At 41.1% G+C, this 15,205-nt stretch overlaps 1 protein-coding gene across 2 annotated transcripts in view; it reads right to left on the minus strand.

Annotated features, from left to right (window-relative positions):
* Positions 1–15,205, minus strand: part of RPTOR (regulatory associated protein of MTOR complex 1) — a 147,732-nt gene that overhangs the window by 74,167 nt on the left and 58,360 nt on the right. For both annotated transcript variants that reach the window (XM_035568718.2, XM_035568717.1), the window contains exons 7-9: positions 14,419–14,478; positions 3,671–3,771; positions 2,970–3,114 (exon numbers count right to left, since the gene is read on the minus strand). In XM_035568718.2, coding sequence (XP_035424611.1) covers positions 2,970–3,114; positions 3,671–3,771; positions 14,419–14,478 — 306 coding nt within the window. The remainder of the gene's footprint in view (positions 1–2,969; positions 3,115–3,670; positions 3,772–14,418; positions 14,479–15,205) is intronic.

Here is a 15,205-nt window from a genome sequence, read left to right on the forward strand (position 1 = left end):
ATGCAGAAAAAAACATTTCATAGCTCCTGCCAGTAATGGCGAGAATTGCAAGGCCGGTGCAGAGCACCACGAGGGCAAATTCACTGCTGCTCCTGAGATAAGGAGGGAGATCAGGGCGGCATATAGGAAGTTCAGAAGAGAACTGTTACTGCTTCCAGTGAAACGCTGGCATTGACTTATGACTTTGCTGCAAAACACGGTGCAAAACAATATACTAACACAATAGTAGTTTGCTTCTCCAGTCAGCCTTCTGCTGGGACACAAATGGGGTCTACATGCAGATCCCATTTTTATTCTCAGGAGAGACTTGGCAATCCTCTGCGAACACTGCGAATGGAGCAGCGAAGTCCGGGAAGCCAGACTGGCACCCAGAGGATAATGGAAGAGAGGATATATGCAAATATGTACTGGAGAAGCTACACTTCAAACCACCGTTTAAGCTGCAAGCAATAAAACAAAACCCGAGTCCGGAGCACATACCCGGTGCACACAGGATCAGGGTTACAAGGGAGCAGTGAAAGATACGAGGCACTAACACAAACACCACCCAGAAAGCACAGAAGAGAGGAGGAACTCGATGAGGTGTGGGGAAGCCCCTTAAAGTCTGAAGTCAGGTCCTTGAGGAGCACCGCCTGGTACTCTGCAGAGAAGGTATCTGCATTCATTATGCATCTGTAACGCCGAAGGAGAGAACCCTGGAGGCTCTTGTCTGCCTTTTGCAGATCAAACCCGCTGACAACACAGCAGCCAGGACCCACCTCACTCCCCAAAATATTCAGTCTGACACGGGGGAGGGGGTGAGATGGGACACGACAAAATCCCTGTAAGAAGGTCTCCATAAAACAACAACCTGCAGAAAGTTGCTGCATCATCCATGCAGTCTCCACCACTTAACAAAGCAGCAACTTTCAAGGCGACCATCAAATCACTCCAAAGTTTCGGTTCTTTTCAACGCCCACCTGGCCAAGTCTCCCCTCCTCCCAGTCACATTATTTAGTTTATCTAAATAACAAAATGGGTTTGGAGGTTTCAGATCTGGAATCCGATAGAAAAGTACTGAATGAAAGGTGACAGGTAAAGTGCGGAGGATTATTTTTAGAAAGTATTTAAGTGAGGCCTAAATTAGTTTCTAAATCTGTCTTCTCTGAACGTTCATAATAATTAACTGAGCCACCTCTGAAAAAGTGGAATTTTCTCCTTTCCTGGATTTGATTCAAATGGCACTTTTTTTTTAGGACACTGAAAAAAATGCGTCAGGAGATTCTCTGCACACTTGCTTTTTCCTTTGCTAGTGTTTAGTATTCACAAGGAGGAAAGCCTTGCACGTGGGACCTTTCCTGAGTAATTTCTTCTTCCCATAAATCCTAAAAAGCAGCAACAATGCCATTATCCTGTGGTATGGTCTGAAGGACTTTATAAAGATATTTTCATCTCAATTTCTCACAAGGAGAACTACGAGACGAGAGAAAAATGCCTTTCCAGAATCCACCACGTTACCACGCAGGTCTGTGAGAGACACAGAATGGGATCCAGGCCTTCTGAGCTCTATTCCTGTGTTTCAGCACCCAGACAGCAACACCAAGTCAAATACTCCATAGGAAACAAGAAATATAGGCTTTTAGTACACTGGCAATAAGCATGACTTATATGCTCATTAGGAACCAGAAACATAGGTTTTTAATATGCTGGCAATAAGCAAACTAAAAATAACTCAGGAAATTGACTGTATTCATTTCAAAATTTCAGCAAAAACACGTCTTGTTCTACTGCGACTGTGAATGCACGGTTCCATGGCTCAAGCTCTGCCCAGTAGAGCTGTAAGATTATCTGAAAGACACCACAGGAACTCTCAGGTTTTCTTCTACTCCTTTCACTCACAAATCTCCCAGTGCCTCATGCTACGCAATGATAAAACAACTCCCCATATTTATAAGTGACTGAAATGATTTTCGTCAAAAGTTGGTAATTCAAAGCACTTAAGAACATCGCCACGTACAAACACACAACACATTCAGCAAGGCTATCCAATTTGCAACGAAATCCATCCAAAGTCTATCCTACCATCTCCATGTTTTTCAATTATTAAAACAACTTTGTATTACCAGCAAATGCCTCCTCGTTGATTGCTTGCACCTGCAAATGCTACTGGGGCTCTCTGTTACCTTGCCTACATTCCTTAGAGAAAACATTCAACATAATTTAAATTGGTGATGTTGCTATCAGTTTTGCATTGATCGTCATCACTCCATATCTCCTCTACATTTATTTTCTTCCACATTTTTATGGAGGAAACTTATCAAAAGGATTTTGAAACTACAGGCACATTAAGCCCACTCACCTATAGCTGTCATTTTATTAGCCTTTTAGCAAGTTACACAGCTATCATTTTCTCCTACAAGAACTACATTAGCTTGACTCTACCAGTTTGTAGCTAGCCAAATTTTGTACTCTTCTAGCATCAAAGTAAGCATTTAATTAATTTGTTTGATAGCCAAAACCACATTTAAGAGGTTTTCCATAACTGCACCACCCCCATTTATATTAATCATCTTAAAAGCAACAGTGACAGTAGATGAACTCTGCAGTAAAAAAAATTCTTCTACAACGGAAGGTAAGAATGTTTCTCTTGGACCCCAGCTCCTCCCACCCTTTGCAATTACAGGTGACTAGCTTTGCTTTGTGAAAATAAAGGTAGCAGATGCCCCACTCCCTTTCTATTTGGAATAAAAGATAACATAGCTGAACTGAAGCTTCCGTATTACAGAATTACATTACAATTATGTATGCACAAAGACATACATTTGGAGGTGGGTATTAACACTGCCACATGCTCTTTCATTTCTGATCCAGTGACTTAATCAGTAAAGCACTGTGTAGATTTAAGTAGTAACAATCTTTCCTGAGTACAGCTCCTGAAATCTCCTTAAGGCATCAGCACTCAGCCTTTGTAGCAAGGCTGTGCGACTTACCACATTGCATGCATGTACGTTGGAGGTAGACGAGGGCTGCTGACCGGGGTACAGTTGTAAGATCTCATAATTCTTTCTGCCAAGAGAAAGTTACGAAATAAACTGGCCACAAGCAGGTCTTGCCGGAAGAGCTTCTGGAAAAGATCTGTCAAGAGATTGCATGAGTTACTACATACACATCTGTTTAACTTGAGTGCTCTAGGTAATAAGTAAAAATCATTTCAATGATAAAAACATGTTAATATTTTATTCCAGTACAAATTCAGCCACTCATGCTCCAGAAGAATGAATTCGGAGCAGAACAGGTGGAGAAAAACGGGATGAAGTTACTCATGCTAAAGACAGACTGTCTTACCAGCAAAGAGGGAAAAAACAACGTTATGCATGATACTAACAAAAGCTGGAAGAAAATAGATTGCTCTTTCCAAACAGAGTAAGAAAATTATTCAAGGTAAAGGAATCATGTTAGCACTGGAAAGTCTTTTCTTGTTTCTATTCATCATGTTACCAAAATTCTTCTGATAGAGAAGAATGAATACAAAGAATTTAACTAGCCTTAAGATCACATCTGATCTGCTCTTTCAATATCAGGCTTTAATTTTCTCCTTATTTCAGTGTCTCATTTATCTAATTCTTCATCCTACTTTGAATAAGTAATGATCACTGCTGATGAAAACTTGATTCACCTGCCTGAGTCCTACCTCTAGGCAAGACGTTCCACGCAATGGTGTCTGTGATGGCTGTGAAGATCCAGTTCAGCTCTCCCAGGGGAGTTCTCCTGTCATTCAGTCTTCCAGGAATCCTACAGGGGAGGAGAGGAAGGGAGGGATAAGCAGGTTTCCTTTTTTTTTTTTTTTGTTTAAATATACATACCTTTCTTTTGTTTGTTTGTTTAAATATACATACACACACACACACCTCTAAGCTTCAGTCAAGGCACATGGAAGACCGTATTCCAGAACTTTAATTCTCCTAGTGCTAAAAGGTTCCCCCCCCAACCTTTTACCACTTTAGAGGTTTCCTGAAGCGAGATGCTGCAACAAATGAAATCTTTATCTACTTCTTTCATAGAGCACCTATTTAATGTGATCAAGTAGGTAACAGCGGTATCATAATCAAAATAGTTAAAGCAAGCATTAATGTTGCTAGACAAACTGTCCTTTTTCAAAATATATTACGTACAAAGTGGCTTGTAAGATTAATTACTAGACCTGGGGGGCACGTTTGCTGTTTTGTACAAAGGCACAGAGTTTGCCACCCTGTACGCTCCTTGAAAACTTGACATTGCGAATTTAGCTAGGGATTCATTGCATGGCCATCAGTGCTGTACACAGATGCACACGCAGTATCTTGATTAAAGGGTTGTTAAGCATAAAGTTATTAAGCATAATCAGCGGCTTTTCAGTTCAAATGGGAGACATTATCTGCAGCTAAGACCTTTCTGATGAACACCTTGGCATTCACAGAAATCAGTCAACTGAATGCCAGTTCCTTAACTGAATTTAAGGTTAACATACCGCGTCACAGAAAGGTGCCAGCAAAAGGCACTTTCTTTGTGAGCTCTGTAAACAGGCATCACTGAACTTTGAGCGAAAAAGATGCCGCTGACAAGCGCCTCCTAATGAAGAAAGCAAAATGCTGCTTGAATGCTGCATTCTGGAGCCCTCCCATAGCAAAGCCACAGCAGAAACCAAGGCAGCACATTTTACCCTCATGCTGGCTATGTGCAAGACTTGGTCCTTGTTTAGAGAAAACTACTTACTTAGTCCAGGTTTCAGTGTAGTGCTAGTCTAAATGCTGTGTATAGTCACTGTAATTTAATCACTCGTGTCATGGCAGTACCTGCATGTCTAAAAAATATAACATAAGAAAATAATGTTTCTTTCTACTGTGCTCTATTTTTCTTTTCCTCCTGAAGAGGATGAATTCCTTCTCCTAGAAGAGTCAGAGGACTGTTCGCGCAGCGTGCGAGGGAAGCAAACAGCAGGCACTGTCAGCGCTGCCGCAAGCTGTTCTGTCACCACGGGATCGTGTGGCCTTCCTCCATCTGGTCAGCGTGCCTGTCGACCCAGGCTGCAAATAGGGAGTGCAGTGTCAACACTAAAAATACCAAATTCTTGTCAGCAGTACATATCTGGAGTCTATTTGTGGTGTAGTAAGGTACTAAAAATGCTGAGGAATCCAATGGCTAATTGTATTAAATATTTTTAAAGTACAAAAAAGTGGCACTAATCAATACCCGGGATGGCAGCTTTCCAAACTGCGATCTACTCTTGTCCCTGCAAACACACAGGACATTCACTGAAAGTGAGCAAGGTGGGTTTTTTTTTGTTCTTTCGTATGTTTTTTTTTTAAAAAAGATTTTATGCAGTAAAAAATAACTCAAATCCTGCAAAAAGCTGAAATATTCATACAGATATCCCTGTTCTCAAAGCAAAAGCAGAGGACCAGCTACTGATTCCACAGGGATAAAAGAGCTGCATATTGCGTGAACATCTAATAAATAATTACTTTTAAGTACACTCCTTTAAAGCCAGAGGCTGATTATAATATACACAAGTAGTACTGGGCTGAAATAACATTTTGGTGTGTCACAGTGAAGACCTTTGCTGTGACTGTAGTGGCTAATGGCCCTTCACTCTTCAGAAACGTACCAAAACAATTCCTTCAAGCACATGTATTATATGTGAATATGTACGTACATATTTTGGCTATAAGATGATTTGCATTTAAAATAAGATTCTAAGAAAACCTAGTTCAGATGTTAACCTCTCTTCCAAAAGCTCTGGCGTCAGTACACGCCAAGCAGCATGTCGTGATGGACAAGACAGAGCAGTGGAGGAGAGGTGATTTTGCCTGGTATCGCTGAGACTGATACTAGAACGCTGTGCCTAGCAGTCATGCTTTGGCATTCATTTAAAATGGGACGTACAAAATATATCAGGTGCAGGAAAAGCTAAAAAAAAAAACCCACGACATTAAATTGATGTCACACTGAGAAATTTAAGTTCATTCCTACACGAAGGAACAACTTGAACACTGTGGATGAACACCCACAAGAGGGAAAAATCCTGCTGCTAACAAATTCTTTACACTAGAAGATGAAGAAAGAAGAGCGTTTAACTGGCAAAAGAAAGGGGAGCAACTGACCCTTTGTTTTTCAAAGGTTTAAGGTATACATAATTCAGAGGAGCATCAGCTATTTCGGCCCTGCTGAGGGGTAGCCAGGTAAATTCTGTAGCCTGAGACACGCAGAAGGGCAGAGCAGATAACGTGACCGTTCCCGCTGGGTTTAACATCTATTACTCCAAGCGTCAATACACCAGAGCCAGCAGCCTGACAGGAGCACGTTCAGTGCAGGCAGAACAGCACACACCTCTTCTGCAGCATCCCGACGTCACACGATAGAAACTGAAGAGGTTTAGCCTGCGGTCCATGGAGAGACAGATTTTAATCTGAAAGCTTTTTGCAGTAGCCAAAATTAGCCGCTCACTTGTCAGTATGAACTGACGACATGGTACAGCACTGCCTAGGCATGCTTCACGTCCAAAGGAGAGAAAGACACCAGTCTGGTTTGGCACTTGTGAGGTCTTTGCTTTTGTAGACTGAAAAAAGTCACCCAAATTTATTTCATCCAGGCGCTGAACTCCCACTGTCTTTACTCATCCATAACAAGAGGCCCAAAGGAACTACAGGACCAATGCTCATTGTGTGATCTAAGAGACCAGACAAAAAAGTCTACCGTGACTCAAAATCAACACACGCACAAGGTTACTTAAAGGAAGAAAAGTGGCCATGAACTTCAGCATCTCGCAGCTTCTGGCCTCATCCCGAGCAACTTTCTCAGGTGTGTTTTCTAATGCTTTTTTGCTTCTCACAAGAAGTTTTTATATATTAAAAATATCAAGACAATCTATATGAAGAGCAAGTGCTTTGTCTGTGGTAAATCGTTCTGATATGTATGGCGGCGTTATTTCCCATGCAGCACATTCCCTGGCATAAAGACAGTTTCTGAAACAGCTAGAAATTAACATATTATAAAAAAAATCCTGTCTGTCCTGATATCAGAGGAAAAATACACATCTCTGAAACACTGTTTGTTAACTGATTCCCCCAGAGCAAGCAGAGGGAACACAAGGCCACACAACTGCTCTTATGAGGTTTTCACACAAATATTTGCATTGCAGAACACCCTCTGCAGCAAAATAACAGCATTTCCTAAGTTGGAATTCTATTAACCAGAAACCAAAGCACTCCTTGTTGAGATTTCCTAGCAAGCCAAATGCTGAGCTTAAACCTTTTGATGGCCACTTTCAAGCCAGTTTTCAATGGAAATAGAAACAGCGTTTTCATGGTGGAGTTCAAATCTTCACACCAGATGGAGAGTTCTGCTTACGGTTCATACTAGATTATCTTTATTAAATGCAAATTGTGCATCGATACTTATCTTACTGATCACGCTAAGCAGAAATGACAGGCTGAAAGCCAAAGTTGCTTCTAGCAGCCCAGTCTTAGAAAGTCCTTGCGACTAGAATAATCTGCTTTCTTAGGGAACAAGGTATGCTTCTTATTTTTGCACTGAAAGGATTAAAATGACTACCTATTAGTATAGCATAGGTTTTATTTGGGATTTTAAAATGCAGTTGGTATTTTTGCACTATGCAACTGTGCTTTCTAAGACTGGCTGCAAGATTTGTAGAAAATACAGCTAGCTACTAGGGACTGCAGTCAAGAAGCAGAAATTAACAGGATGTCATTCGCATATCTTATGAGGCATCAGGTGAGTTCATTTTCTCTCTGCTCTCATATATATTCAGGAAGATACTGATTTGGTACCTGGTTCCAGTAGTGTGAAGATAAATGCTGTTCAGTGCTTTAAAAACCTATGCATTAGGTGTTAATGGTGAGGGTAGAGAGAGTGAGGAATAACACAAGAATGAAAGGCAATACATTTCAATAACTGCACAAAACCCTACCAGAGCTTTCAGATTTTGGACTGGAACTAGAAAGCAGCCATTAGAAGGAAATTGGCAGCACTGCTGTTCTCTGTGCTGCACACAGGAATCAATTAAAGTTGGAACAGTCAGCACTATAAATCGGCAGATGAAAATAAATACAATGTGTTTTCTGTTCCTAGATTGGACTACTCAAACTCTCATCCCAGAAACTAGAGGACAGCTTGTACTACTCAGATGAAAAATTGAATGATTGAAGGAGGGGATTTTAACACAGTGCTATTCAATGACAGTAGATCTTGATCATCTTTGAGCATTACAAATTTGAACTTCCAAGGATCACAGAAGAATGATTCTTAACTCTCAGACTGCAAATATACTCTAATGGTAGGACAACGAATCAGCTGACCATCGGTTGAACACATCAGATGAATTCTGTCTCCCTGCACTGAAACTCAGAGGTTTCCCATGCGTTAGGGGAGCTCCAGCACAGCATATTAAAAAACCCCACCACATATACTAGAAGATCACAAGAGAGAAATACAGCAATCTATCTGTTTCTGTACCATAGTTATGAGGAATTATTTGAAATTATTATTATTATTATTTAATCATCAGCTATACCTCTCCTAAAGAGCAGAGGTCACTTTACTACAGTTGTTTTAAGTTCCACTATAAAAATGCCATTTTTCAGATGAATTATGTCTGGGGGACTAAGTATATATCCCTTGCACAATGAACTCTTTCAAACTTGTCCTATGATTCTAAACTAAAGCTTCTTTTAACTTCTATTTGGACATGCATCTACACAGCCAGAAAGTTGCAAAGGTCCACAAAGTATTTCCCTCTGTTATGTCTCGGTACCTCTTCTCCTGGTGCCTTTCACATTACGGTTTGACAATCACCAGAGCGCCTTTGACAGTAAGGACAAAGCAGGCTTCATTTGTAAAATCTATTTTTGAGGGAGAGTAAGAAAAGGAAAAAAGGGCAGGCTGTCTCAGCTGCTGGCTTCAATTTAACATCTCTGGACTCTCAATTGCTTCTTCCATCAACTTCCTGACAGACGCCTTTACAAAGACCTAAATCACTGCAGTCTATTGTGAAAAGTGAAGACTACAAAATGTCAGGGTCACTAAAGAGCTTGTGCTAGGTGTAACATCAATGTCCTTGTCAGAAATTTAGCAAAATCCTATGAATCACTTTAATTACAGGGGAATCATTTACTTCAAAGGATGCCAGATTTTCCCTGTGGATGGGCTCCATCATTACCTCCATTTTCGTAATGTAATACATATAATGTTGAAACATGCAATATGATACTTGGACTTCAGAAAACAAAATGCATCTGCATTGATTTGTACCTGCAGACATTCACAATAATTTTAGTTTGGGAAAAAAATTGTAAGTAGATTTCACTTTTCATTCTTTCAGGAAAAAAAAGGGGAGAATGTATCCTAGAGAATTGTAAAACAATAACGCACGTGGCATATGTGCTTTGGCAATCTCTTGAACTGGCATGAACTGCTTAGAAACGATCAACACAGCTACTGTGCTCAAAGACACGTTCTTGTCACAAATAACACGAATGGCACAGGCGTGCTGGGATTGGGCGCCTGAAACCTTGGCAAACTACTTGAGAAAGACAAAACATTTGAGCTTCTGAAATTATTTGTTTGAGAGGGCTGCAAGGCTTTGTACACTACTTTTCAATCCCGTCATCTTTCTGTATAAAGATATGAAAGAGGTGTTGCCATGAAAACCATCCTGTTGAGTGTGATCTTCAGTTTGTATACACAATAGACTTTGCCTACACTAGAGACTGATAGCCTGTAACAATGGTGATAAAATTAAATACTCCATTTCAATAAAACCAGATCTATTAAAGAACAGAAACTTTTTGGAATAACATCTTCAAAAGCAAAGTTTTCCCTGAACTCATGTACTAACAAGCCGCATATTACAGACAGGTAGCGTGGCACACTATCCCTGTTACACTGTGACTAAACAGTACTTACCAAAACACATTCTGAAATACGCACTCTAATGCCTTGCACTGAATTTTCCAGAAGAAAATAAAAGTGGCTGAAAGCTGCCTAAATTCGATCCAAAGGCAAACTAAGAATTAGATTTCAAAGTATAAATCAAGTAATAATCAAATCACATTTAAAAAAATCAACTTTAAACTATTACATCAATATTAAAAAACAGGTTGCAGTATTTCAGAATTTGGACTATCGCATGGTTAATTAAATAATTCTAATTTCAAATTGCACATCAACTGGGATCACCTGGAAAAATATGATAGTAACCAGCTGCACTCCATCACCTGTCCTCAATTTACCGTTCTGAAGGCAACTGATTAGTTAAGTTCTGAGGGCATGCACAGAAGATATTTGTTATATTACAGCAAAATTTCTGCATTTTTCTCCAATTACATTATTTTTCCAGTTGATATTTTGGGATTTTGTTTTTTCTACATCATCTTTAAATTGGCTCCTACTCAACAATCACCCATCAATACTCGATAGCCACTAAAACATCAGTAATGTTTAGTTCATGGCAGTCCGTAATACCTAAATTAATTTTACTCTCAAATTTATTATTTCTAGTGATTTTTATAAATGGATTTTCTGTTGGTGAGTGACAGCCCCAAGATGGGCTCTCTGCTTTCAGAGCAGGTAACAGCATGTGCTGCAGCAAGGCAAGTTTCTGCCGCGCTGCTCCTGCCTGCGTGACTCAGAGCTGACATTCACAACAGGTTCTTTGTAACAAAACCCTGACAGCAAGGGACAACATTTCCCTCCCTTTGCCAAGTACCAAATGGGCCTGGGGAAAAAATCCCAGGGAAGCAATATACTATGCTGTTCTCACTCTTTTGAGAATGTGATTTCATGGAAGAGAGCCTGATGCAGCAATATAGATTAACGTGTTCTCGTACACCCCGATCCTTGGTACCCAGCTTCATATCCCCACCCTACACCAAGTTATACCACTCCCTAGGATATTTCCAAAAAAAATTTAAAGGTAGAACAGAGCACCAGTTCCTTTCACTAAGGAGCCACGCAGTAAGTTATGCTGAGACAGCTGACAAGACAACTTGCCATGGAGCAGAAAAGACCAACCCAGCCCGTAGGAATGCCTGACATCAGTGCTGCCACAGGAGACGGCCTCTTGAAGTGGCAGCCACAGCTTCCTAAATTCTTAGCACTCCACCAACATAACTTTCCTTCTTTTTTTCTTTACATTTTACTGCCTGGCTCCAGCAAAGACCTTTATTTCTAAATTAGGGATTGTTTTGGCTTCATCTCAGCAGAACAGTAATATAAATGCACATCAGGATACACCACATATTTATTCATCAGGATGCTGGTTTAGCCTAGATAATTAGAAATTTGGGCCATTCAAAGAAGGTGCAGACTAATTTCATCTCAAAGTCTGCAGCCTAATTAGAATATAAGCTCTTTCCCCAGTTTTAAAGACAACTAAACTTACAATATACACATAGGCAATCCTGGAGGTATTTTAGGCCTATCTTGGGATGACAATAAAAAAACATGTTTTCTACAACTGGTAATACCCAGCAGATTATGATGAGGAGGTTTAAATATCTGATACCCCACAGGAACCTATTTCCAGCAGTCTTTCCATGAGGACAGCCTTTAAAGCTTTGGACTTGGTGATTTTGAAGGTCTATTCCAACCTAGACCATTCTGTGATCCTACAGAATCCATGTGTGCTGTGTATAATCAACAAGAATCCCGAATATTTTTTTTCAGTAGCCTATTATTTAAAGAGCTTTTAACCCTCAGCAGTACATCAAATGTTCTGAGAAGCTGATTACTGAGCTACCTGGCTCAGCCTTTCCCTGACCCTTGCCATATGTTCTTTGATTAGATACCCTCTTGTAGCAATGCATTAATTATAATCAACATAATATAGCCATTGTTCTAGAACACATTTATTCAGTGACCTGAGGCGACTTGAGTCTGCACTGAAAAGGAGCCCACTGGTTCAGGAGGAACTTCTGCTTACCCGTGGTGTCCCATAGCCAGAGCTGGCCAAAACAACGTCCCCTTCACTCTGCCCGTTCAAACAACGGTCAGGGAACCACACGCCTTTCTACCATTAAATAACTTTTAACTTCAGGCCCATTTTATCTTTCTCACACCACAAGACCCCTGTGAGTACGCAGGCAAAGCAAGCCCTCGGATTTCCTTCCTGCTTCTCATCTCCTTGACAGACAGTCAAACAAAAGCCACCGCATTTTCACTCATGGCTTTCAGAGAAAATCCAGTGGTGGACCCTCTCCTAGACTGACACACAGCTGGAAACTGCTCTAACACTTCGTCTGATAGCTGCGGTGGGCAATGCCAGCTTTATTTTTCACGGAACAATCAGAAAACGAAACAGATGCATAGAAATATATCAACATGTCACCCAGCTTTTGGAGCATTACAGGACGCCTGTACTTCCAGATTCATTTATGCTCTGGAGATTATGTAAACACCTCTCATCTTTTCATTCTGCCAGTTGCATAATGTAACTTGGAGGAAAGGACCAAGCAGTAGAGACTTTTATGCCCCACACAGACTGCACAAGTTCAAAGGCTGCACTGAACACTTTGGAAGCACGGAACAACTGAGGGGTAAGCCGTGATGAGCTAACAGTGACAATCAGAAAGAACCTGAAAACTCAGCACAGCCCCAAGATACGAGGCATACTGAGAATGCACAACAGCTCCAACGAAATAAATTAATTCTTTTAGATGTTTGCAGAAATTTCTGACTTTTGTGCATTGTCCTTTTTATTACATAAAATGAGGTGAGGTCTTCTCTATTTCTTCAAATAAGCTCCCTAAAATGGTTTCTAAAACAATCTGTCATTGTGAGCATGCTGGCCCAGACCGGGAAACAACTTTATCTAGATCCCAGTTCAGCAGCCTCTGGATATGTGGCCTGAATAACCAGGTACTGCATTAAGGCAGCGAACAACTGAACTCAAGAAATAAATACCGCCTATACCTATGCATCTGCTTGTCACTGTTACAAGTCTTGTGTCTATCCTTGAAAGTTGAAAAAGATTTTTATTTTGGTAAGATTAGTGCCCTGAAATGCAGTTTTACAAGAATCAGTACTTAGTTTCCCCAACTGAGATAAGATGATCACATTTTCACACATAAAATCAGCATGACTAAAGACCTAGATAATACTGATAAGCCCGTCTTCTCTAAAATACATATTGTGGAAGAACTAATGGCATTGAGAAGCATCTTTAACCTCCTCTGAATGTAAAGCATGGAAGTTACTCGAGGGAATGATTTACTAAAGCAAAACCTGAACAAGAAATTTTAGCTAATGCAACCTTACCCTCATGATTTTCTGGAAGAGATCATTTGCTATTGGCAGCACGAGCAATGAATGATTGCTGCACTCCGTTACACCATACAGAAGCTTATTAGAAAAAACAAGAAAGTATGATAATGTATTTCTGTTTTGAATACACAGTTATTATCCAGGTTCCTGCTCTCCTAACCCCTTTCAGGATGCCATTCAATTCTACAGTTTTCATCTCAGACAAAAGATAACTGGACTGTGGACATCCATGTGTCAGAAGTGTAGACATATGGCCTGTTCTAATTAATCTTGACAATGATATTTCTAGAGTCAAAATTCCTCAGAAATTGAACGATCTTGCATTAATCACTGCCAGTTTGTGTGTGCGTATTAAAGTTCCAAGAATAGGATATTCAAAAATAATCTGCAAGGAGTTAGAATGCCTGCATCTACTGCCCTGACTTCAAGAACATGTTTCCCATTAAAAAAAATAAAAATCTTAAAACCCAGCAGGGACTACAGTGGGCAATTATTATTTCAAAGGCTAGCTTGTTGGTATAAACTGAAGTAGATTTAAGAACAGTTTTCTACCTAATTGGTTTGCCTCAGCTGCCTGAGAACCAGTAATTATGCTCAAATACTGTTTGGGTAAAAGGATTATAGCACATTTCAATCGTGCTAAGTCTGAAACATAACATGATCAGACAAAGCATAATAGGACAGCACAGTGATGAAATGAGAAGTGGTAAGCGTTGTTCTGCTTGTGTTGGGTTTGGTGATGTGGGGCGTACAGCTCACGAGCACATCCTTGCTGTCAGAGCTGCGGCTGGAGCACGCCAGGACCAGCCACGTGTGGCTGCTCAGCACAGGACCCCTGGGCCGTGACCTGTGCCCACAGCTCCCATTCCCCAGGCCGGATTGGGCCCAGTGCAGGAGAGCTGCGACCAGCGTGGCTTGGACACCCCGGTCCCCCCGCGCAGCGCCCAACCCTGTGGCCTAGGCTCCAAATGCATGTGGTAGGACAAGAAATGACAAATTCGGCACGGAGAGACTCTGCGGAAAGCTTTCCAAAGAAATTTCCTCTCAGACAAACAGGAGAAATGCTAGAAATAACCAGGAGATTGAGCAACAGGAAAAAAAAAATCATAAAATTTGGCTTACTTCTCTATCAAATCCAGTGTGACTCCTGGCACCAGTCTGACACTCTTCTGCATACAAAACCTGTGGAAGAGAGAATAAAAATAAAACATACAAATTGAATATTTAATGACAAGGTTCAGTGGAGAGAATGTGGAAGAAGGTTTCTTTATTACAGTGTTTCTGCTTTTAAAATAGTGTTTGGGTAGAAAACTTTGCCACAGCATAATAAGAGTCGAACAAGGCCCTCAATTTTTGTCACACTCATGATTATGCGACGATTTCCATCATCAGGTGTCAAACCTGGGATGTTGGAACTGTCACGGTGACAAGTTTTCCACGGCACAGCGGAGGGAAAAGGGTTCACAGTCACCCAGCATGGTCCCCCAGGAGTGCAGGAGGACGGGAGCACTGAGGAGGCAGGAGCACGCTCCCAGAATAATGATCAGTGCGGGCCGGGCTTCCCTGGAGAGAGCTGGCATGGCACGCAGGGCAAGAGAGAGAGGCAGACACTGAGAGGGATGTGTCAAGTTCAAGCACCTCAGTTATTTAATTAAAAAAAATGCTGACTCCACTTCCTCAGCATTGCAAATACCACTACTTCAGAAACGCCGGCTCCAGAAGACACAAAGCCTGTTAGCACGAGCGTTTGCTGCACTAGAAATCCCATCAGCAGCTAAACCCAGGCACACGTGGGAAGACAGCACGACCGCCAGCCCGGCTTCCCACTGCTTGCCTCCCTCCTCCAAAGCTCCTGGGGATGTGCTTTGTGGCCCAGAGAGCAGAATCAGAAAGCAATAGTCCTGGGAAG

Source organism: Cygnus atratus, chromosome 18 (assembly GCF_013377495.2).
Source record: "Cygnus atratus isolate AKBS03 ecotype Queensland, Australia chromosome 18, CAtr_DNAZoo_HiC_assembly, whole genome shotgun sequence".
In the NCBI taxonomy this organism is placed as follows: domain Eukaryota; kingdom Metazoa; phylum Chordata; class Aves; order Anseriformes; family Anatidae; genus Cygnus; species Cygnus atratus.